Genomic DNA, 24,810 nt, shown 5'->3' on the forward strand with positions numbered 1-24,810 from the left:
TTGGTTAACAGTATCACATTATGCCAATTGCTGCCATGTTCCCTGTAATACTACAACAACTCTGCTTCAAAACCTCTTCAGTGTCTGTAAAGCACTGTGGTTATAAAAGGAAAATGCAAGTTTTTCTTTTGCTTTCAAACAATATCAACAGTTTTACAAGATGAAGAAAATGCTATTTAATACCAGGATTCAACTTTGATTAATTCTTTGACTGGCATTAGTTCAGGCAGATGGTATTTAAATAAAAACCTTTACCAATCCAATTTAACAGGTTTCAGAAAACAGGAATAAAATCTGAATTCTATGAGATGGCATCAGACACATCTGAGTGTTTGATCAAGGAACCCATAAATGAGAAGGAACTGGCAACTGAACTATCAACGGTTAAGAATCCATTCCCCAGGCCACAAACTCGATAGCATCCAATGAGACAGCAGTGAGTTTATCATAAACAAGTTGCCTTGGAAACAATAGTGACATGTTTCGAAAAGTACTTTATTGGGTGTCAAGCACAATAGGATATTTTGAAGTTATGAAAGATGCTAAGTAAATGTAAGTATGTTCTTTCTTTATTTACAGTTTTATGTGCATAAATGTAGTTTACATAAGAATCTCAGTTACAAGGAGATAATATTGCAGCATCCTTATTGAGGTCAGCACTCCAATTACAACCATAACAAAACCTGCACCATTAACAGCAGGATCAATATGCCACCCATTTCCCATGCCGTTACTAATTCACAGCTATGCCCACCACAGCATATTCACATTAGAACTGCTAGAGAATGTAGGGTGGTTTTTGAATGATTAAATCAGCACACCAGATACAGCAGGTCACCAATCTTATTGCTGCAAGATGATATGGGCTACTGGATCCTTTACAGTCAGTCAGTTAAAACTTGTAAAGCCAGTAAGAAGAAATTAAAGACCAAGTGAACCACTCTATCTGAAAGCCATTAATCCAAACTTCTAACAAAAGACAAATTTACAATATGTCCTGCAGAAAAGCAGCATGTAATAACAAGCACCAATTTAGTCACCCTTCCCCAACTGTAAAATCAGTGAATGTATGAAGTATTATACTTCCATTGCTGAAGACCTCAGCTTCACAAATTTTCAGAATAATTGCTCCTCAATAAACAAAAACTGCTTCTGTCAAGAGAACAATCCTCTTCTTCCAGGAGACAGCTTAAATATCCATTTCAAATTGAGCATCATCAGCTAGAAATCAAAAACAAGAGAAAATTAGCATTTTACTCTTGGTCTGAAGCCAGCCCTTAAGTATTTAGCATCATTTGATGAGTTCAAAAACTTAAAAATGACAATTTCACGTGGCAAAATAGGGGGCTGCATGAAATTGCTCAACTGCATTTTTTTTTAAAAAAGGAAAGCTTCATTCACTTTGCTTGATCTCCCAAACATCATATTTTGGGAGCAGTGAATTCTTAAAATGCATTTCCACAAATGACATTTCCAGCTCAAAATCTTCACTTTGGTTTGGGTCAGATTATATCTCAATCCCTGTAAATGGATGAATTTAACCTCTGAAATTCAAATACTGATTAGTTAATTTTATTTTTATACAATATTTTGTTTGAACAAAACCCTAAATGTTGCACATTGGATAGCACATTCTATTCCAAGCAATGCTCAAGCAGCTGATTTCAGCTCTGCTTAAATAAAACTTCTACAGCACATGAAATAACATGTTTTCTTTGGTCGATAAAGATAAGCAGTAGCATCATGTCCTCAGTTAAAATAGCAGCTGTCAACAGCTTATATTTCATCAACAGATTACTGGAAACCAGAATGAAAAACTCATAGGACATGTAAAAGCTTTGGGAATATCTTAAAATGTACAAAAAGAAAACAATTACTTTGAAGATAAACCTGACATAAGCAAATGAAAATCACTAGCTGCAATTTATCACTTTTGGATTGGTTGGTAGGTTAAGAACACAAAATACACTGCAGTAATTTTTAAGCTTGTAACCTTTCCAAGTCCCAATACATCAGTGATGTTTTCTTAACAAAAATATGTTTTAGATGCACTTTGCATCGATTCTCTTTCTCCCCCCCTCCCTCCTCCTCTCTGTTACGTTGAGTACTAATCATCCTCTAGTATCTCCTCCCACGTTGTTCTTCACGCTGACACTTGACATCAAAGGCAAGAAAATTTTAAGGCCTTTACACTTTTTGGTATGGTCATCACACTCCGGAAACTAGCCTCATTTCTCACTTGCCTTTCTGATCCTCACTCCAACCACACTTTTTTTTTGAACCAAAGTGTGACCATTTTACCTTTTACTCTAGGACTAATCAGGAAACCATCCTGGAAGCTTCCCAGCTTCAATGAATACCATTCTAGGTTGCATATATTTTTCACCAACCTGTCCAGACATGTCTGGGGCAGGTAGGACTTGAACCTAGAACTTATTACCCAGAGGTGGGGGCACGAAAAGAGACCTTCATTCTGGGTTGCACATTTGTCTTTTGAACTAGAGGACAAATTCCGGCCATGATAAAATAATTATATTAATACTTTTCATTTTGATAATGACTTGGAAACATTTAGTACAAGTAGATTTTTCAAAATTCAAGCTCCTTGCACAACAAGTTGTTGTGTGAAACCTGTACTTTCCAGAAAGAAATTCCTGTCATCAAAAGAAAATTGCACATTAAAATGTGAGAAAGTACATTTAAAAAGAATAAATTTAAATTTCCAGAGAATATATGATGCTTAAAAAAAAATTGAATGCATTTGGTAAATTACTGAACAACACAGCACCCATTGTATATGGTGACCTCTCCAGGAACACTACAGTCAGATGCCAGTAGTTGCTGGTCAAAGCAATTCCGTTGTCTTCCAAATCATGTCCCATCTTTCTTGGAACTTCATGTCTGAATCCTTCAGTTAGGCTTTTGCCCATCACAGCACAAACTGTTCTGAGCAAATTCACATACTTCTGTGTAAGAAGGTACCCTCCTCAACCTTCCTGGCCTGTCTGCAGCTTTTAATAGCGCTGACCACTCCATTCAATTCCAAATGCCTGTCCACAAACTTCCAGCTATGTGAACAGCACTCACCCCTATTGCATTCTTATCTATCTAGTAACAGGGAACTGGCTGTAATGGCTTCTCTTCCTACACCTGCACTATCACCTCTGGAAACCCCAAGGATCTGTCTTTGGAAACTTCCTATTTTTGATCTACATGATGTCCCTCAGTAATATCATTCTAAAACATAGCATCAGTTTCTACATGACCCCTGACAACACCTGTTTTACCTTAAATCCACCTCTCTTGACTGTCTTTGAACAGTCAGGCTGATTGTCCAACATCCAGTACTGGATGAACAGAAACTTCCATGAAGGCACTCCTGGGCTGGCTTTCCAAAGATCTAAACAAGGTCATCCAAAATGCTGCGGTCTGCACTCTGAAGGATTTTTCACCCATAACCCCTAAGCTCGCTGACCTACACTGGCTCCTGGTTCTGCAACATCTCAATTTTTAAATCACAAATTCACTTACAATTCCTTGCGTGGTTTTGCCACTCCCTATTTCTGGAGTGTCCGTCAGCTCCACAACTCACCAAGGTATTTCTAGAATTCTGGTTTCTTAAATGTTACCGATTTTCATCATTCCATCATTGGTGGCTGTCTTCAGCTATCAAGGGCTGAAAATGCTATAATCGCCTCCAGGCCAAACCCTCCAAGATCACTGCCCTTCTGTTTCTGGCCTCTTGGACATCCTGATTTTAAATCAGACTATTAGTGGCTTGTCTTCAGCTGCCAAGGATCTATGCTCAGCAATCTTCACCATCTCTCTTTCCTTATTTAAGATGCTCCTTCAAACCTAATTCTTTGACCAAGCTTTAGGCCAACTGCACCTCTGTAGAATAATGTCTAATTTTATTTTATAATGCTCCCGAGAAGTACCTGGGGACATTTTACTACATTAAGGTGCTATACAAGTAGAAGTTATTGTTTCTGTTCTTCTTGCATCAACTTCACATTTGAAGCAAAGTGACCAGCTGGAGAATCAAAGTAGCGATATTAAAATCCTGATTGACTGACATAAACCTGTTAAATTTTAACTCTATTAAAGGTACAATGATCAGTTCTGAAATGTTTACTGCACAAGCTGCAGCTCACACACCCACTATAAATATCAACTTGCAGACTTTAACCTTTCCCCATGACTCTGTTAATCAAGCACTTCAAAACAAAGTTCCAGGTCATGTGAAATCATTTGATACATGTGACTATCATGAGTGTAAAAACTACAAATAACAAAGGTACGAGTGAAATATGCCACACCAGACTATTGAAAAAAATGACTGTCATCAACATTATTAATATATTTCATGTTTTAAAAACATCCCTGCCAAAAATAGAACAGTGCAAAGGAGAACATTTTTTTCAGTATTTCACTACCACTGGTTAAACTTCCTCCAAGACAGCCCAATGTCATAGCCCTGAATTCACACCCACACCACATTCCAGTCTTTCATCAAGTTCATCTTTTCCATGAGACTGTGCTTCCTCAACCATTTTCCCACTAAACTGCTGGCCACATAGCTTTGTTGTTACCAGTGTTAGCTGACACTTTAACGATTCTCTCCCTTCAGGTGCTATAGTCATCTCCTTTAAATTTTCAATCAGCTGTCCGTTCTTCAAAAAAGGCAAACCCTCGGCTCCTTCATCTTTGCACATTACTGCCCTATTCCAGCCTCCCCTTCCTCTCCAAAGTCCATGATAAATGTGGGGTTATGGGGACAGAGTGGGGGATGTGGGTCTGCATGGGATGCTCTTTGGAGGGTCGGTGCAGACTCAATGGGCCAAATGGCCTCTATATACATGCTGTAGCTTCGCAAGTCCTTTGCAATCTTTCCTAGATTTCATTTGAGTCAGGTTTTCATCCTGTCACAGCTCTGATGACACTCTCAATGGGATTCAGACAAAGGTGAAGTCTCTCTCTTCACTGTTCACAATGACCTTTGACCATCCTTCACCAATGCCTCTTGACTTGCTGTCTAGCTGGCTGAGACTCCTCTCACCGCCATTACAAACACCCTCCACCACTACCCCAGAGGACCCCCAAGGATTTGGTGGCACGGTAGCACAGTTTTTAGCAATGCTACCTCACAGCACCAGGGACGCAGGTTCAATTCCACCTTCAGGCAACCGTCTGTGTGGAGTTTGCACGTTCTCCACGTATCAGCATTTCCTCTGGGTGCTCCAGTTTCCTCCCAAAGTTCAAACATGCGCAGTTTAGGTGGACTGACCATGCTAAATTGTCCATAGTGTCCAGGAAATGGCAGGGTAGATGGATAGGCCACGATAAACGTGGCGTTACGGGGATAGGGTAGGGGATGTGGGTCTGGGCAGAATGCTCTTTGGAGGGTCGGAGCACACTCAATGGGCCAAATGGCCTCTATCTGCACTGCAGGGATTTTATAATTTATTCTTGGCCTTATTTTTCTCATTTATGTACAGGTGACATTATTCACAAAAGCAGCTTCAGTTTTCACATGTATTCAGGCTAGACCCAGCTTTACCTGATCATTGTCAGGCTAGCTAACTAGCATATACATTTATTTGGTTTGATTTCACTAGTGCTATCAAATAAGTGTTGCACATCTCACAATGACAATATTACAACAGCCTTGCTGATATCCAATGTTGGATTAGCAGAAATTTGCTCCAATTAAATATTAGATAAACAACAGAAATTGTCGTCAGTCACCATCACAAACTCCATTCCCTCATGTTCAACTGCATTCCTCACCCTGACAATTGTCTATGGATGAATCTGACTATAACCTTGGCATCATATTTGATTCCAAGATGAGCTTCTGACCACAATCCGCACCAACGCAAAGATTAACCACTTCAGCCTACAACATTGCTCAACTCTGCCTGCCTCAGATCCTCTGATACTGAAACCTTCACTTATACCTTTATTACCTTGAGATTTAAGACAGTACTGGCAGACCTCCGCATTCTACACTTTGTAAATATGACATAATCAAAGCCTCTGCTTTTTGAACATTAATTCATACTAATTCTCTTCACCCATCAGCTGTGGATTCACTAACAATACGTTAGCTCCCAGTTAAGCAATGCCTTGATTTAAAATTCTCATCCTTGTTTTCTCATTCCTCAATGGTTTCGCCCCTCCTGATGTCTGTACTTGCTGCCAGCCCCAGAGCCGTCTCACATAGCTGCCCTCCAATTCTGGCCCTTTAACATTCCGATTTTAATCACTCCACCATATCAAGTGCTTAAGGTCTTGAATTCCCTCCCTAAATCTTTCCCCTTCTCTTTTCCTCTAAAGCAGTCCTTCAAATTTACTTCCCCGGCCCTAATAATGATCAGTGTTAAATTTAGTTTTATAATGTTCCTTTGAAGCACCTTTGAATATTTTACTTCACTTAAGGTGCTACATAAATATATGTTTTGTTATTATTGAGTGGATTGAAATCTATTTGTGATCAGAGGCTTAGTTTGCATTTACGTTCCCCACATCCTTAAGATTCTAAATCTGCATCATCGTGCAGCCAAATTCTCAACGTGACAGCTTTGAATCATACAGAGGTTTGTTAGTTCTGGCAAAATCCCATCCCACTAATATTTTTCTAAGTACTCCCATTCAGATTTTAAATGGGGTAAAGGTGGGGGGTCAGTTATGCCATGACTGGTTGGAGCTATGCTTGGAGCACATTTTGGTATGAAATTTTTTTTAAGATACATATTTTCCCTCTCAAACCCTTCCTCCTCTCACCACCCCCGGCTCTTCACAGCCTACAGATACAACTTTATGCACATATATCTTTCAAAATGGAATCAGTGTCTTGTTTAGCAGTTGTTATTTACACACAAGATTCCCTCAGGTATTAATCTTATCATCTAAAATTACAAGATGATATTGATCGATTGGGCCAATGCGCTGAGGAGTGGCAGATGGAGTTTCATTTAGATAAATGTGACTGAGGTATTGGTAAAACAAACAAGGACAGGACTTATATAATTAAAAGTGGGGCCTTGGGTAGTGTTGTAGTATAGAGACACCTTGGAGTTCAGGTACACAATTCTTTGAAGTTTGCGTCACATGTAGATTGGGCGGATAAGGCGGCATTTGGCATGCTTGACTTCATTGCTCAGAACTTACCAAGTTGGAGAGGGTTCAGAAAGGATTTACCAGGATGCTGTTGGGAATGGAAAGTTTGAGTTATCCAGAGGCTGGATAGTTGGGGCTTTTTTCACTGGAGCGTAGGAGGTTGAGAGCTGACCTTAAAAAGGCTTTTAAAATCATGCGGGGTAAAAGGTAAGGTGAATGACAGGTGTCTTTTTGCTATAGAGGGGGATTTCAAGAACAGGGGCATATTTGTAAGGTGAGGGGAGAAAGATTTAAAAAGGACAGGAATGGCAACTTTTTTTTTTTTTATACAGAGTGGTTTGTGTGTAGAATGCCCTTCCAGAGGAAGTGGTGGATTCAAGTACAATTACAACATTTAAAAGACATTTGGATAAGTACATGAATAAGAAAGGTTTGGAGGGGTATGGGCTAAGTGCAGGCAGGTGGCACCAGTTTAGTTTGGGGTTATGGTCAGCATGGACTGGTTGGACTGAAGGGTCTGTTTCTGTGCTGCATGACTCTATCACAACAATTTCCAATAATGTCTGTTTGTCTTTTTGCACAAGAGAAAAAGACCAGTAGAAAATTATGAAGAATATTCAACCTATTTTAAACTATTCTGAGTTAAAAGATCATACATATGCATTTTCTCCCAGTGAATGCAATGACAAGCATGGTTCCGATGTACCTTGGTTTCAATGGCTGAATGGAAACAAATTCAAAAACTGCAACAACAACTTAAGCTACTCGAGCATTTTCAACCTCCAACTCAAATCTCTCATATTACCCTGCTGTCAATTTTTGTAAACTGTTATTGATCAGTAAAAGAGGCATTGACAAATAATTGAGGTCCAAGTTTTTAAAACTTGCACCCGACAGTTAAATTGACATTGCCAATCAGTTGCCCCTTACAGGCATTTCAATAGCTAGGTGACTTCTCAAAAATCCACCTGTTTTTCATTACATAGGTCTCAAGCACATAACTTTACACGGATCAGAAGTGTTTGCAGTATCAGAATTATTTTATAACTTTTATTAATGATTACAAAACTCAAAGCAAGTTAGTAATAAGAAAATTCACTGATCAATGCTTAGTAAGTTTGCACTATTTGGATGATAGTAGTAACTTGTAAAAATTCAGTGCTAAGTATTGCTATGTAACTTCTCACATACTAATTTATAATGCATTGTTGCGGTATTACCACGTGATTTTTTTTTGCAACTGCATCATTAACATTCTGCTTACTAGAGAAACTTTAATAGGATGGAGTTTACTGACTATATTCTTTTGTTATAAATATTAAAGCTTGCATTTAATATTTAATGCCTTTACATTAGCTATTTCCAGGCATTCTGCCATGTTATTAAACCAAAACAGAAACTATCACAAATCATTACTAAGACCGAGACTAGTGGGAGATGCTTACACACTTCAGCAAATTATCTACCTAAAGTGAAGGCTTTCTGGATCATGCAACTTGTTACTCACTAGATTCTGAGATAGAGTACTAATTATCCAATACTGTACATTGGGATCCTTTCATATTACTAAGAAATTAACAAGCCCAAAGCTTTTATATAAAAGCATTCTATTCCTTTCCACAGTTGGGTCTTTCTCATAGCAACCTAAGGATTTCTCCATGCTCAGAGAGTAGACTGATTTAAGTTAAAAAATGACGTTTACAACAGCTCTTATTAATCACTAACCTGATGGCCAATGCCAGCTATACCTTATGCTTTCCAAAAATATTTATAAAAACTTCATTTCATTAAAGTCATAATGCTTCATTATTTGATGGTGATCTTCATGCAGTCAAATCCCCTAAAACGTCAAGCTGAGCTGTGCAGTGATCCTGTCAGGCCATAACCAAGGACAAATCATCCTTGATCAGTACCTCATCCACACCTTAAACATTCATTCCTCCTGCTGCCAACCCAGAATGGCAGCAGTGTGCACCATATACAAGCCACAATGCATCAAGGCTCCTTTGGAAGCATTTTCTGAACCAGCAAGCTCTACCACCCAGAACAACAAGGACAGCAGACGTGTGTGAATATTACCACTTGTAGGTTCCCTCCAAGCTGAACATCAGCCTGTCTAGGAAACAAAATGGCCTCCACAGCCCTCTGCAGTGATGAAATTCCACAGATTAACCACACTCTGGCTGAAGAAATTCCTCAACTCAGTTCTAAAGAGTTATCCCTTCACTCTTGAGGCTTTGCCTACACGTTTGAGTCTCTCCTACTAGTGGAAACATTTTCTCCATGTCCACTCGATCCACGTCTCTCAGTTTTCTCTAAGTTTCAATTAGATTCCCCCACCACATCCTTCTAAATGCCATCAGGTACAGACCCAGAGTCCTCAGCCGCTCCTCATACGACAAGCTCTTCATCCCGGGGATCGTTCTTGTAAACCTTGTCTGGACCCCTCCAATGCCAGCACATCCTTTCTTAGATACGGGACCCAAAACTGCTCAAAATATTTCAAATGCAGTCTGACCAGAGTCTTATACAGCCTCAACAGTACATCCCTACTCTTGTATTGTGGCCCTTTTGAAATGAATGTTAACATTGCCTTCGCCTCCCTAACTGTGAAGTGAACCTACATGTTAACCTTGGAGGAAGCTTACCATCCCTTCTCAACAAGGATTATGGGTGAGCAACAACATTTGACCTTGACTGCGCTGTTTGCATTTTGAACAAGTTTAAATAAATGACTGAACAGGGTACTCATTTTTTTAAAAACAATTCAAGAGGATGTAAACGGCCTTTAACTAAGTGGTTGGTTTGGCTATTTTAGAGAGTGGAGGTCTGCAGTCACATGTCGGCCATACTAGTTAAGGATGGCAGGTTACCCTCCCCAAAGGCCATCAGTGAATTAGATGAGTTTTTGTGACAATGATAGATGGTGACCATGAGAACTAACTGGACAGCCATTGGGAAGCTATGCACACGCTGATCAGTGTGCTGATGCATAGCTCTATGCATGGATGTTGGAGGTCCGCACACTAGCAGAAAAAATTAGGGGAAACATTGGTTGCCATTATTGGCACCAGTTTTATACTCCAAATTCTTTAACTAAATAATCCCAAGAGGTTCTATAGCTATATTAAAAGTGGGGCTAGGGAGATAATAGGTCCCCTTAAAGATCACACATCGATGTGTGAAGCTACATTAGATAGGGGGGATTTTTAATGAATATTTCTCCCAGTATTTATTGAGGAGAGAATCATGGATGCTAAGGAAATAAGGGAAACAAGTGGGGATGTTACATTTACCAGGCAGGAGGTGTTTGCAGCCTTAAAGTGCATTAAAGTGGCTGAATCCTCTGGTCCTGATCAAGTCCATCCTCAGACATTGTGGGAGGCTAGGGAAGAAATTGCAGAGGCCCTTGCTAAGATTTTTACTTCATCTTTAGACACTGGTGAAGTTCCAGAAGACTGGAGGGTGGCTAATGTTGTTCCATTGTTTAAAAAAGATAGCAAGGATAAGCTAGGGAACTGCAGGCCAGTGAACCTGACATCAGTGGTAGGCAAATTATTCAAGAGGATACGGAGGGACAGGATCAACCAACATTTGGATAGTCAAGGTCTGATTGGGGATAGTCAGCATGGATTTGTGCGCAGGAAATCATGTCTGACAAATCTTTTAGAGTTTTTCAAAGAGGTAACCAAGAGGATGGATGAGGGTAGGGCAGTGGATGTTGTCTATATGGACTTTAGTAAGGCCTTTGACAAGGTCCCACATGGCAGGCTAGTCATGAAGGTTAGATTGTATGGAATCCAGGGAGATCTAGCTAATTGGATTCAAAATTGGCTCGATGGCAGGAAGCAGAGGGTGATGGTTGAAGGTTGTTTCTCAGACAGGAGGCCTGTGACTAGTGGTGTGCCACAGGGGTCTGTGCTTTGGCCTTTGTTATTTACATAAATGATCTGGATGTGAATATACAAGGCATAATTAGTAAGTTTGCGGATGATACAAAATTAGTAGGTATTAGTTGATAGTGAGGAAGGTTATCAAAAATTACAGAGGGATCTTGATCAGATGGGGAAGTGGGCTGAGGATTGGCAAATGCAATTCAATACAGGCAAGTGTGAGGTGTTGCACTTTGGAAAGTGAATCCAAGGTAGGACTTACACAGTAAAGGGTAAGGTCCTGAGGAGTGTTGTGGAACAGACAGACCTAGGAGTACAAGCACATAGCTCATTGAAAGCGGCATTGCAGGTAGACCGGGTGAAGAAGACGACATTTAGCATGCTGGCATTCACCAGTCGAGGCACTGAGTATAGGAGTTGGGACGTTATGTTACAGTTGTATAAGTCATTGATGAGGCCGCACTTGGAGTACTGTGTACAGTTTTGGTCACCCTGTTAAGGGAAAGACATAGTTAAACTGGAAGGTGTGCAAAGATGATTTACAAGGATGTTGCCGGGACTAGTAGGCCTAAGTTATAGCGAAAGGTTGGCCAGGAGAGGCCTTTATTCCTTGGAGCGTGGGAGAATGAGGGATGACCTTACTGATGTGCATAAAATTACGAGGGGAATAGATAGGATGAATATATATAGTCTTTTTCCCAGGGATGGGGAATTGAAAGCCAAAGGGCATAGGTTTAAGGTGCAAGGGGAAAGATTTAAAAAGTACCGGACGGGGAACTTTTTCACGCTGGGAGTGGTGCGTATATGGAATGAGCTGCCAGAGAAAGTGGTTGAGGCAGGTACAATAGCAACATTTAAAAATCCGTTTGGATGGGTACATGGATGGGAACGGTTTAGAGGGATATGGACCAAATACAGGCAATTGGAACTAGCTGAGTGGGCACTATGGTCAGCATGGACCAGCTTGGGCTGAAGGGCCTGTTTCCATGCTGTATTAGTCTATTACTCTAAATCTGAATTTCACCAGCTGTCACGACGGGATTTGAACCTGTGCTCCCAGATCATGGACCTGAGCCACTGCATTATTAGTCCAGTGGCAATATCATTATGATATTCATTTCCAAGTAGAATGTATGCAACACGGTAGAAGTATCGACTCAACATTACAACTTTGAAGCTCTTCCTCAAGACTTTGCCCTGCTTGGTTGATGCTCTGCAATAAAGGTTGTTAACATAAATCCTCTTATTAACAGTTTCTATCTTGCAAAGTTGTTTCATTTCAATCCACACCCAACCTGCTTTAAAATCTCTGTTCACATTCTGACAGTTGTGGGAAATTGCAGGAGACAATCTAAATAAAACAAGCAAAACCTTCTTTAAAACAAATGGTAACTGTACCTTCCTCCAACATTAAAGGAACTTTTTTTTTTAAAAAACCACATGTTTGACAAAACCTAATCAGATCTCACTTGGACCACTCCTGGGTACCAAGTTGTCAAAGCTTGTCCATTAGTTCTTGAAATATACTGTTTACAGTAAACAGGCTAAAAAAACCTCATCTCACTCTCAATGGTGGAAGTAAGGAGGCAATATTTACAGTTTTTGTCATCTCAATTTAAAGGGACCTTCCAGACAGTGTGGAGGTACCGCAGTTTACAGAGACTGAATGGGATGTGACTGGTGCCAGTGACATCTGCAGGCCTGGTGGCCAAGTATGAAGACCTGCAAAAATGTCCGAAAATTTAGAGAAGTAGATTGGGAAAGGACTAGTTTGGTTCCTGGACTGACAGGTACAGTGGGTACATGTCCGGCTTTCCACGATGTTTATTAAGAGGAGAAAAATAATCAGCTGTTGCTGGGCTTTACAGTTGACATATCACTGGCTGAGCCTCTGAAAGGACGTCACAGATGTCACTTTTGTGATGTGACCCCCAACTAGCATAAACAGGTTTGCTGGTGAGGTTGGACACAGTTGTAACAAAGGTGAATACAAAGGCTGTTTTGAAAGTGGGGAAATGAGGTTAGAGTTAGTGCTTCAGATATTCTTAAAGGAATTAACTTATCAAAACCAGCCATACAGTACACAGAGCTGTTCCTGAGAGTTCAGATAACTGATTCTGGTGGATCCACACCATCAAGACCGCCATTGGCTGGACTCAGGGGTTCTGCAGAAGTGCACCATTCTGATGAAGAGCAGGCCCATGGAATGTGCTCAGTTGGGAGCTGTTTTTGGGTGATAAATCAGTGGCTCACATTTTTAAGGAATTTGAATGCTATTTTAAGTTTACAGTCACATTTACTGAGTGGGTAGCCCAATAAATCTGAGATCCAAGTTTGTTATATCACCAACTTAATTGATAAGTCATATACGTTTAGCATTTATCTGTTAATTCACATTCAGTTTATAGTGATTTTTGTTTGATTGCCAAATAAAAGTTACAAAGAGTAAAATCTTGTCCATTTTTTAAAAAAATTCAGTATTGCTTGATAAGTTTGATTTTGTTTTCTCCACAGGGATCATAAGAGTGGAGAAAACAGCAGGGCAACAGATCTCAAAAAAGTGTTTTTCATAGTCATGACGAGACAATTCAAGAGGAATCATAAAAGAAATACTGAACAGGATCAAAACAAACTCAACAGACTTTCAAAATTGCTGAGACATCAAGATACAAAGATGTAAATTCTCAGTTGTGAAGGGCACAATTTAAGACAATTCACAGGAAGCATTTGTTACAGACTAATAGCCATGACAGATTGCCAGGAAGACCTTCTTGAGATGGTAACATTAAATTTAAATCAAGATTTAGCTAGATATCAGATAGATAATAGGGCCAACGTCCAACAAGACTGAGGTCAAATTGAGTGAAGAACAGAGTCTGAAGAATTCATTTCTGGATCGCCTGGATGCATGGATGAGGGGTTCTGAGGGTCACCGGACCCGAAACATCAACTCTGCCAGACCCGCTGAGCTTTTCCAGCGATTCCAATTTTTGTTTCAGATTTTCTCTGGTGTTCTGTTGTTTTATACCATTCATCACTTTGTTTCTCTTTTGCTAGCCTTTAATAAGATTTCTTTTTAATTATAAGTAAAGGAATAATAAGGTGAAATATTCTCTGAAATTAATTCTACAGAATTCTATAGAATTAACTTCAGAGAATATTTCACCTTATCATTCCTTAAGTTAATTCTATAGAATCCCTACAGTGTGGAAACAGGCCCTTCAGCCCAACAAGTCCACACCAACCCTCAGAGCATTCGATCCAGGCCCATTCCCCTACAACTCACCTAACCTACACATCCCTGAACACTCTGGGCAATTTAACATGGCCAATCCACCTAGCCTGCACATCTTTGGACTGTGGCAAGAGTTTTAAAAAATGGTGTACTATTTCCCCTTAAATTCAAAAAGTTGGTTTTAAGTTTTCTAAAACTTTTTAAGAGATTCATTCTCACCTGGAGTTTCTTTCTCTGTCTCTGCTTCAAGTTCTTTGAGTTCTTCAACTTTAGCTAGAGTTGAGTGTTGTGGCATAGTTACACCTGGGATCTGAGGAAGATAGGACGGCGGTGTCCGAGCAAGTGGAGAATTTCTGCATTCCAGCAAGAATTTGCGGCCATAGACAATCCGTGTACCTGGGAATAAACAGTGATAATATTTTGTTTCTATTTTCCTTCATATTTGCTCACTTATTGAGACACTCCTTGTGACGTAGACAATAATATACCTTGACAGATATACTTATTACCACAACTTTCCTGACTACCTATGCAATAGCAAAAGAGTCCTTTTTTTAAAAAAAAAATCTGTAAACCTGGATTATCAGAAGAAACTCCTACAGATTATTTCATTCTTGTATCATTCGAAGATAGTAGCAAAGAGATGACTTTCAATGATGTAGCAGCTTCTGCAATGTCATATTGGCCTAATGCCAATAAATTACTTTTTTTTTTTAAAACTGCAGTTAGTATGTCATGCAGGGGCAAAATAGGACAGGAGGAATAAATGACTACTTAGTCTGTTTCTGGCGGTGGCTGAGGGATGGATGTTCACTGGACAGACTCAGTTCTCCTGAACACGATGCCATGAATCTGGGGTCTTTGTTTAGTACCTCAATCAAAAAACAGCATATCCAAAAATATAGCAGCTCCCATGTATTGTACTGTATTGAAAAATCAGTTTAGATTATTTGTTCCACCGCCAGAGACATGTGGACCCACATCGCTCTGATTCTAAGGCTTGCACTGAGCCACATTGATACAAATAACCAAATAGTAGCCTTGATTTAGGTTTCAGAGAACAGGTATTGATCCTGAAACTTTCCTAGTCTGTACATTCATCTCAGAAGTACTTACTAAATAGAGGGACTGACTGGGATTACAAATATTGCAAGAAGAAAACTTACAGAACATAGTAGCTGCACATAATGTATCAAGTTTTGTGTGTTCTTGTTCAGAACTGAGAAGAAAGGTCTGACTATGTAGGATTTGGCTGCCATGATGAATGACGATCCTTTTTCTTACTGCATGCGATTGCATCAATTGTAGCTGAAAGAAGTGACTATGCACCATCCAGTTGCAATTATCCATAAATATACAGAATCAAAGAATATCAACAGGACTAGCAGTCAGGTGATTATCTAGCAAAATGAAATGGTCTTACAAATGCCCATTAACTCAAGTACTAAATATGCTGAAACCCAGATTCTGGATCCTATCACATATGGTTGGAATCATACAACAGCTACAGCACAGAAGAGGGGCATTTGCCCTATTGAGCCATGTCAGTTCTCTGGAAAGGTAGTATAGCTGGTCCCATTTCTGGTAGCTCTAAATTTGTTTTTCTTGTCCAATTTTCATTTTCTTTTAAGAGCTAGGACTGAATCCACCTTCAACATCCTCTCCAGCACAGTGCATTCCAGCCCAAAGTGATCTGCTGCTTTTCAAACTTGTAAATTACCTCAATTACATTCTTTGGCTTTCAACACTTCTAACGCCAATAATCTGCCTTTCAGTTCTGTCTAAATTCCTCACGATTTATAAACACCTTTATCAAGTCTCCTCTCAAGCTTGTTTCCAAATAGAATGAACCTAGTTCATCCAGTCAATTTACATAATTTAAATTCTTGAAAATTATTAAACAATCACAAGCTGTGTTTCTTCTGTTTTCACTTTCGAGTTATAATTAATATTAAAAGTTGCGTATAATGGGTGCGGTGAACTGGAATACTTACATAGCACTACAAAATGACATAATTTCAGCATGTCACCCCATACTATAACTTGTCTTTGAACTGAGAACTGGATGAAAGTGATGTCGAATGGAATATCAAAATTATCACTGCCTTGACATTTAAAAACACTCCTTTAGGTGGTCCCAAGTGACACTTTCATTTAAATTACTGTTTTAAAAAATTGCAGTTAGTGTGCCAAATGCACTTTTATTGCAGGGGCAAAATAGGAGAGGAGTAAAAAATAACTACTTAGTCTGGTTCTGGAGTTGACTGAGGGGTGGACATGACAAAGACTTGATTCTCCTTAAGATGATACCAAGGATTTGTGGTTTTTGTTTTGTAGCTCAAATGGCATATCCAAAAACCCACAATCTCCATGAAAAGGAATTTACCAAAATTTCTTTCCCATTTCAAAACCAAAGGAACAGGGTGCAACTCTGTCAATCACAAGTCACAGTTTATATTTGGATGCAGGTTTAAAATATTGGACCTTGTGCTTCGGAAAATTATGCGCATTTTATATCGAAGTTTACCTGAAAAATAATGCTCGTTAAATTTCACTACAAAGCTTTTGTTTCTTTACATAAAGATCACAAAATCTAAAATGCAGTTGTGGGCCAACATCTGAAATGATTAAACTAATCAATTGGCATGAAAAGATCTATTGCCCTGTATTATTTCCCACTACATGACAATTTGTTTTTAAAGAAAGCTACTTTAGATTACTAACTATTAAGTGAATGCTTGCATGTTCACTCAGAAAAAGATGGAAAGATCATAATCCCTTTCATAAAATATTTTTAAAGGTTCAATTTAATAGGATTAACTTCCAAAAATATATATGTTACATAAACATGTTACAAATGCCTTGGTTGACCACGAACCACATTGTTCTTGACAGTTACAAGTAATTCAATTTATTTTCATGTTTAATAGAATGGTAAACCAACAAAAACTGCTTGCATCATCTACATAGCTCAGAAGATATACCCTTATCAGCATATATAAGAATGTCAAAACCTTGCACTTTAAATAAGGTGCTCCTACAGTTACATAACTGATAATTCATGAACTTGTCATTCATATTTAATCTCCATCCTGAGTGAAAGAATGAACAACACAGGTGGATTAACAACCCAACATGGGAAATGAACATTGCTCAAAATTGTCTGGCATTGTATGTTAAACAGTTTAGCTCAAAACATCTGGCCTCTCATAACCTTTTCTATCTTTTCATATACTGTACACAGTTTTTGCACACAGCAATTGTGCAATGCCAGTGAGACAACATAAAGTAAGAGTTCTTTTTATTTTCACACTCATGAACAGCAGAGTAAACTGTAACCAAAAGTCTGTAATCCCTGACAGTTGATAAATCAGTTCTTACACTTGCATATGAACAGTTCTTTCAGTTAACCTCAAGCTTTACACTGAAAGTTAGGGAACATTAGAATCATTGAATAGAATCGCTAAATCGGTTTATTCAGCCCAACAAGTCCACACTGACCCTCCAAAGAGCAGCCCACCCATACCAATCCCCGTAACACTCATTTCCTGTGGCAAGTGCATGTAACCTACGCATCCCTAAACACTACGGGCAATTTCCCATGGTCAATCCACTTAACTTGCACATCTTTGGACTGTGGGAGGAAACCAAAGCACCTGGTGGAAACCCATGCAGATATGAGGTGAACGTGCAAACTCCACAGTGTCGCCTGAGGTTCGAATCGAACCCAGGTCCCTGGTGCTGCCAGGCAGCAGTGCTAACCACTGAGCCACCATGCTGCCCGAGGAGTTCCAGAGCGATAAAACTTTAGCAGGTAACATGCCTTACATCAGGATAGAATAACTGTCCTGACTTAACAGCATCAGTCATTACTAGACGAGAAAAAGAGAAAACTGTTAATAACATAACACTTACAATTGTATCCACTCGATAGTGTAAAATTATCAATCTTTACAAAGGTGGCTTACATGTCTTCTAATCACCAGTGACAACTGAAAATATTTCAAAAAAATATTTCAAAAGTTAAAGTACACAAAATAAACTAGGTGTTGTCATAAATATGGAATCCAGCAAATACAATGAGCAGAATATTTGTTATTTATTCTAGTAAGAAATTTTAAAAACTGCATTGGAAAATCAGATGTGAACAACTTCCAAAAAACTGGGAACAGCTAGTTTTAAAATAGTTTTTTTTTAAAAAATGAAATTACAACACAAGTAATCAAAAACGCACCCTTTATATTGTATGTTTTATGTAAATTTGATATTGGGTAGTTTGAGGACCCTCTTTGCACATGTATTTTGAAATTAAATAATCTCCTTGTCACAATTTCAATGTTTAGCAGACTTGTGCTTTGTGTATTATCGATTCAACCATTGCATACATTGGAAAAATACTGAACTAGCTATGGCAACAACTCCAGTAAGGACAACATTTTAAAACAAATATTTTTCCTGTTGTAAGGTAGGGTAGTTGGAATAATGCAGAATTTGAGGTTTGATCTAGATTCATGCCAGCATGATAACTACAAGTTACAATTTTCTGATGTTATGAATTTCTATCTCAAATTATGGTTTTTGTTTGTTTTCTGCATGATTATGTTTTACTTTAGGTTGAAGCAGTTAATCTTGCATTTCAATTGTACTTAATAAAATTCTGAGAAAGTTAGTTTCTTCCTGCTTCATCTATCTACAAGTCAACCAATTCCTATTTCTTACAGCTCATAAATAATAGATCTCAAGTCAGATCAAGGAGAAATGTGGCCTGTAACTACAAACAGAACATAATCCAAATTGTGAGATAGCAAGAACTGCAGATGCTGGAGTCAGAGATAAAGCGTGGAGCTGGAGGAACACAGCAGGTCAGGCAGCCTCAACGGAACAGGAAAGCTGACGCTTCGGGTTGGAACCCTTCTTCAGAAAATCTTTTTGAGGAAGGGTCCTGACCTGAAACGTCAGCTTTCCTGTTCCTCTGATGCTGCCTGACCTGCTGTGTTCCTCCAGCTTCACATTTTGTTAGCTCATAACCCAAATTGTTATGCATAATAAAGATTGCACAGAGGCAAAGTTACAGGTGCCACACTAACTAAAGAAATGTGAGTAACTTAAAATGTTTTGAAGTGAACTACAAAATTGTACATTAAAATGCATTATCTGCTACAGCATATTATTCAGGCTCAATTAGCCTCAAGCAAATACACACAGCAAAGAGAAAAGTATTAAGATCTACCTGAAACAACTAACTTGTGCCCACATTTTCCTACATTACAGCACAGACTAGAGTTCAAGGGCAATTAACGGCAGTTAAATGAGCTTTGGGGCATCCTAAAGATGCTATATAAATGCAAGTCTTTTTGGTTATTATTCCTCAACTACATGAAATAGTTGTGAAGAAAGTTGCAACTTACCATATTGTAATAATATAGAAACAGCTGGAAGTTATAAACATAGAATAAGATCAGTTGCCAACCAGGTGGACTGCTTTGTTCTGGATGGTGTCAAGCTTGAGTATTGTTGGAGCGGCATTCATCCAGGTAACTGGGGAGTATTCCATCACACTCCTGATGTATGCCTTCTGGACGGCTGTCAGGCTTTGGGGAGCCAGGAGGTGAGTTACTGCAGGATTCTTAGCCTCTGAACTGCGCTTGTAGCTACAGTATTTGCATATCAGTTCAGTTTCTGGTCAATGGCAATCACCAGGATGCTGACAGTTGGAGGCTTCAGTGAAAGTAATGCCACTGAATGTCAAGGGGCAATGGTTAGATTCTCTCGACGGAGATGGACATTTATATGTGTAAATATCTGTATCACTTTAAACTATAATCTACCTTGATCAAATAAAAAAGTTGAACCTTTTCGTATTTTATCCATGTAAATCTGCATTTTAGCCTCTCAAAACCTCAACAGCCTTCCTCTAATATGAACATTAATAGTGAACATAACATATTTTGCCCACTGTGTATATACTGCAACTTCAAACCCAATAAACAGAAACACATCATGTTACTTCCTTCTCATGTCACTTTCCCTTGGCTTCCATTTGGGCAAATGGTTTGCTCACAGTAATCTAATAAATTTAAAAGTATTATAAATCTGCATGGCATGTTTGAAACTGTTCAACATGCCATACTCTTCTGCTTAAAATCAGAGTGAAATTCAATATTGTAATCTAATTCTCATTATCTACATTCCTAGCGTACATGATGATATCATGCTTTGTCCCAGACATTTTCCTGCATGAATCTAACTTGCACCATCAAGCAGTCATTACAACATATGGATCCGAAACAACTCCATTTGTAAAATTTGCACAAATTACAACAATACCTTTGAATACTCCTGAATACGCCCTGGGCAATACACTATAAGCAAACTAGGAGTAGCAGTTTATTGACATTGCTGCACTGCATTTCTACTTATCATGTGTGAGGGGTCCAGTAACATAAATCTTGCCCAGGACGTTGCCAAGCTTAGTGTTGTTGGATCTTCACTCATCCAGGCAAGCAGGGAGTTTTCCACCATATTCATGACTTGTGCCTTGTGGATGGGGAGCTAGGAGGTGAGTTATTCACTGCAGGGTTCCTAGCCTTTAAACTGCTCTTGTAGCCACAATATATATATAACGTCTAGTCCAGTTCAGTTTTTGGTCAATGGTAAACGCCGCACGTTCGTAGCAGAGATTCAGTGATGGTAGTGCCATTGAATGTCAATGGTTAGATTCTCTCTTTTTTGGAGATATATATTTACGTACGTAAACATTTGTATCACTGAAATCTGTAATCTGTCTTCATTATGTTCCACCAAAAGACCATGGGTTTAAAAAAGCTCACATTAGAATTGTCCTCTGCAATTCCAGCCCGTTCGATCAGGTCTCCTAAATTAACTTCAATCTGACAGTGAACAAAATGATTACTGATTTAAATTTTATTTAGCTGCTTACACACGACCACCGAATATCACTGGTTCTAGTACTGCAGCTCCAAAAACCAGCTGATTGGAAGTGTATAAGTGAAACGACTTCCCTTCCAAAGTTTACTATTTTTTTTCCCCAGAATTTTTCCTAGATTCGAATAATTCAGAATTCAGGTCCAGCGGTTGGGAAGTAGTACTGAAGGAAAAACATTTATTTTCATCTTTACCAAAGAAAATGGTCCTTTCGTGTTTCATTGCAACGAGAAAAAGGCTTTTCAGTTTGGGCTACAGCCCTGGACTCTCGAATAAACAGAGTTTGCATCATGCTTCAAAATATTTACGCGCTGACTGATCCTACATGTGACTCCAAGCGACGCATGGCACTTGAACTTAACACTGCAGAAGACACGCAAATCCTCAATTTAAACAATGAATTTTAGCTTATCTGGACAGATTTGAGCCACACCAGAAACGCTGGGAGTGCAAGATCGACCGAGCAGCCCCACGGAACTTTTATTTCGTCCTTTTTCTCGCACCACGATATAGTAAAGAAGGAAAAGCTTAAATAGAAACTCGCGTCTTAAACACTCGTTTCAAACTCATTAGTGAACATTTACTCAACTGGCAACAACATACAAGTGCCCGTCTAGCGGCAGACTGTCCATGCCGCTGCGGTGTCACTTTGTTACATTACCTCCGGGGGTGGTGGAGAACAAGGTGCCGCCCGGTGTACTGCTGTACAAGTCTGGCAGCTGGGACAGATCCTTCATTAGAACTTTGGTGGGGATCGGGCAGCTTTTGCTTGCATGGCAATTTGCAGACATGGCAACCTTTTTTTTGGGTTCTTTTCCCCTGAAAAAAAAAGTAATAAAAATAAAATAACGCTGCCAGAAGTGAGGAGAGGCGCACAACTAGAGACGTGACGAAGACGTGCACAACAGCATAAACTGCACAGCTATGGTTCCGTCAAACCACGTGTGGCTCGGTTCAGTGTCGATAAAGGACGGACATGACGCCGATTGACAGGCAGCAGCTTAGTCTGTGCAAAAACAGTTCCGAGAAAAGCCTTCGACTGCTCACGTGATTCTCCGATCCTCTCCCAAATTAAATGTACAAATATTTACTAAAACACCTTTGTGCAAACTTGCAATTCACACACACCAATGGTACATTATGGGCCAGATCTTTTAAAGTACTTGTATCAAATCAGTACTACTATAATTTGCAAATTAAAGGAATGCGTACGTGCACCCATTTGGGATCGCAGTCATTTGAATTCTCAATGGGCCGGTCATCTTGTCCTTCTCTCCAGTTGTCACAGCAAAGGGTTCCACGCTCTGGATTACGAGCCACGGCTAAAGTCGGAAGCAGCGAATTTTCGGTAGTGAGGGCCGAAGAGCTAGAACCTGGAAGGGCAAAGCTGCTAACAAGCAAAAACAATCCTTCGGGGAAGAGTACTGGTATTTTCTTCCATCACATGAGCAAGACGGTGGGAAACTATCGCACGTATTCTTTTCCTAGTTATATTAGTTTTCCTCTTGAAAATTGGAATTAGGTGATTTCTTAGGAACAAATGAAGACGACCATCTTCTAGCTCAGGTCCCGACTCCAAGTTCAAAATACTGACTTCTAAAAAGACTTGAATCTCTATTAAAAAAAAGCTCTCATGTGTTGACGGATTGCTCATCTCCAACTAATCCAGAGAAGAGTGATGAGCTGCCGCCTTGAACTATAGGTGAGGGACACCATAGTCTGAGAGGGATTTTAATGATTCCGGCCCGGTAACAGCGATTGAATGGCAATATAGTTTAAACAGTCAGCTTGGTGTGCGGCTTAAAGGGAATTTGCAAATAGTTGTTCTTCAATATGATACAGGTTGTTGGAGCCGCATACACTCGGGGAGCTCGAAATATTCCATCACATATCTGCTTTGAAACTTGTCATGTGGGCAGTGAAGAACCAGGTGGCAAGTTACTGCAGAATTCCCAGCCTCTGATCTGCTCTTGTAGCCGCAGTATTTATGACTGTTCCAGTTCAGTTTCTCGTCAATTATACACCCGTGGCCGTTGACAGTTGGAGATTTAGTAATAACGAAGAGGTGGGGGGTGGTCATGGTATGGCACTTCTATAGTATGAATGTTACTTGCTATTCATCAGCCTGTCCAGCTTAGGCTTAGTATGGACGTGGGCTGCTTCAGTGGTTGGAGGATCACTAATCGCACTGAACATCCTGAGCTCTGACCTTATGATGTTTCATTGATGAAATAGCCTTAGAAATGTGAATCAAGGATACTACCCTGAGGAACCAGAACTCTTATGATGCAGTGATGGTGCCCCTACGTCTGAGCCAGGAAGCCTGGGCTAAAGTCTCACCTGTTCAGGGGGTGCAACAATTTATCTGAACAGTAGAACTGCCTGAAGAACTCCTGCAGCAGTGTTCAAATGACTATAACCAAAAACCTTCTTCCCTTGCACTAGGTATGATTTCAGCCACCTCAACAGTTGCATTGACTGCAGGAGCCAGAGCTCCTGGATGTTATGTTTGGTCAAATAATGCCTTTATGTCAAGGGCAGCTATGCACCCCTCATGCTTGGAGTACATCATTTACCACTTAAACTAAAATTGCAATGACCTCAGGAGTGAAGCGGTCCTGGCAGAACCCAGAAGCAGTGAATAGGTTATTGTTACATAAATGCTGCTTGATAGATATGTCAAAAACATCTTCCGTCGCTTTACTGATAACGGCAAGTTGACCAATAGATTAATGAACCAGGTTGGACTTGTCCTGCCTTTAGTAGATATGAAATATCCTGGTAATTTTGCACGAGGTAAATACAAGTATTGTAGCTGTACTGTAACCAACCTGTTACAGTACGTGGTGACATAGAGCACAAGTCTTCAGTACACGTGTCAGAATATTATCAGTCCTGTAGATTTTGCAGTATGCATTACCTTCAGCTATTTTTCTGATAGCAAATGGATAGAATTGAATCAACTGTATACTAGAATCTGCGATCAAAGAGGCTGAAATAGATCATTATTTCAGCACTTCTGAAGATATTTGCAAATACTTCAGTCTTGTCTTTTGCACAGATGTGCTCAGCTTCCCATCATTAATCATTGTAGATTCATCACAGAATCCCTACAGTGTGAAAACAGGCCCTTTGGCCCAATAAGTCGACACCGACTATCACAGCATCCCAACCAGACCCATCCCCCGGTAAGCCACCTAATCTACACTATGGGCAATTTAGCATGGCCAATCCACCTAGCCTGCACATCTTTGGACTGTGGGAGGAAACCAGAGCACCCGAAGGAAACCCACGCAAACAGGGAGAATGTGCAAACTCCACGCAGTCAGTCACCAGAGGGTGGAATTGAATCCGGGTCATTGGCACCGTGAGGTAGCAGTGCTAACCACTGAGCCACTGTGTTATTTGTGGATTCACCTCCTGTTAGTTAATTATCGACCACCATTTGGGGATCGTTTAGCTCTATCATATTTGGCTTCCACCATTTTGCATGCAAATGGTCCTGCACTGCAGCTCCACAAGGTTAACAATTAAGTTTTAGATATGCCTAGTGCTGCTCCTGCTCAGGTGATCAGCACGCACCCAAGGTTTGCTGATTTGCAATGATCTCGCCAT

At 39.7% G+C, this 24,810-nt stretch overlaps 1 protein-coding gene across 1 annotated transcript; it reads right to left on the reverse strand.

Moving 5' to 3' along the window:
- Nucleotides 1-474: 474 nt before the first annotated feature.
- On the reverse strand, nucleotides 475-23,931 carry LOC109913258 (eukaryotic translation initiation factor 4E-binding protein 3-like). The gene is made up of 4 exons (XM_020512746.2): nucleotides 22,408-23,931; nucleotides 21,857-22,014; nucleotides 14,470-14,646; nucleotides 475-1,221 (listed from the first exon to the last, which is right to left on the reverse strand). Exons 1-4 carry the CDS (start codon nucleotides 22,455-22,457, stop codon nucleotides 1,190-1,192), a joined length of 417 nt encoding a protein of 138 aa, XP_020368335.2. The 5' UTR covers nucleotides 22,458-23,931; the 3' UTR covers nucleotides 475-1,189.
- Nucleotides 23,932-24,810: the final 879 nt, after the last annotated feature.

Source organism: Rhincodon typus, chromosome 12 (assembly GCF_021869965.1).
Source record: "Rhincodon typus isolate 14 chromosome 12, sRhiTyp1.1, whole genome shotgun sequence".
Taxonomy (NCBI): domain Eukaryota; kingdom Metazoa; phylum Chordata; class Chondrichthyes; order Orectolobiformes; family Rhincodontidae; genus Rhincodon; species Rhincodon typus.

Excerpts from the sequence above, each read along its gene's own strand:
- LOC109913258 (XM_020512746.2), bottom strand. The coding sequence starts at position 22,457 with ATGACCGGCCCATTGAGAATTCAAATGACTGCGATCCCAAATGGGTGC. Across the intron at positions 22,015-22,407 it reads GCGATCCCAAATGGGTGCAC|GGGAAAAGAACCCAAAAAAA; the intron begins GTACGCATTCCT and ends TTTTTTTTTCAG. Across the intron at positions 14,647-21,856 it reads GTTCTCCACCACCCCCGGAG|GTACACGGATTGTCTATGGC; the intron begins GTAATGTAACAA and ends GTTTATTCCCAG.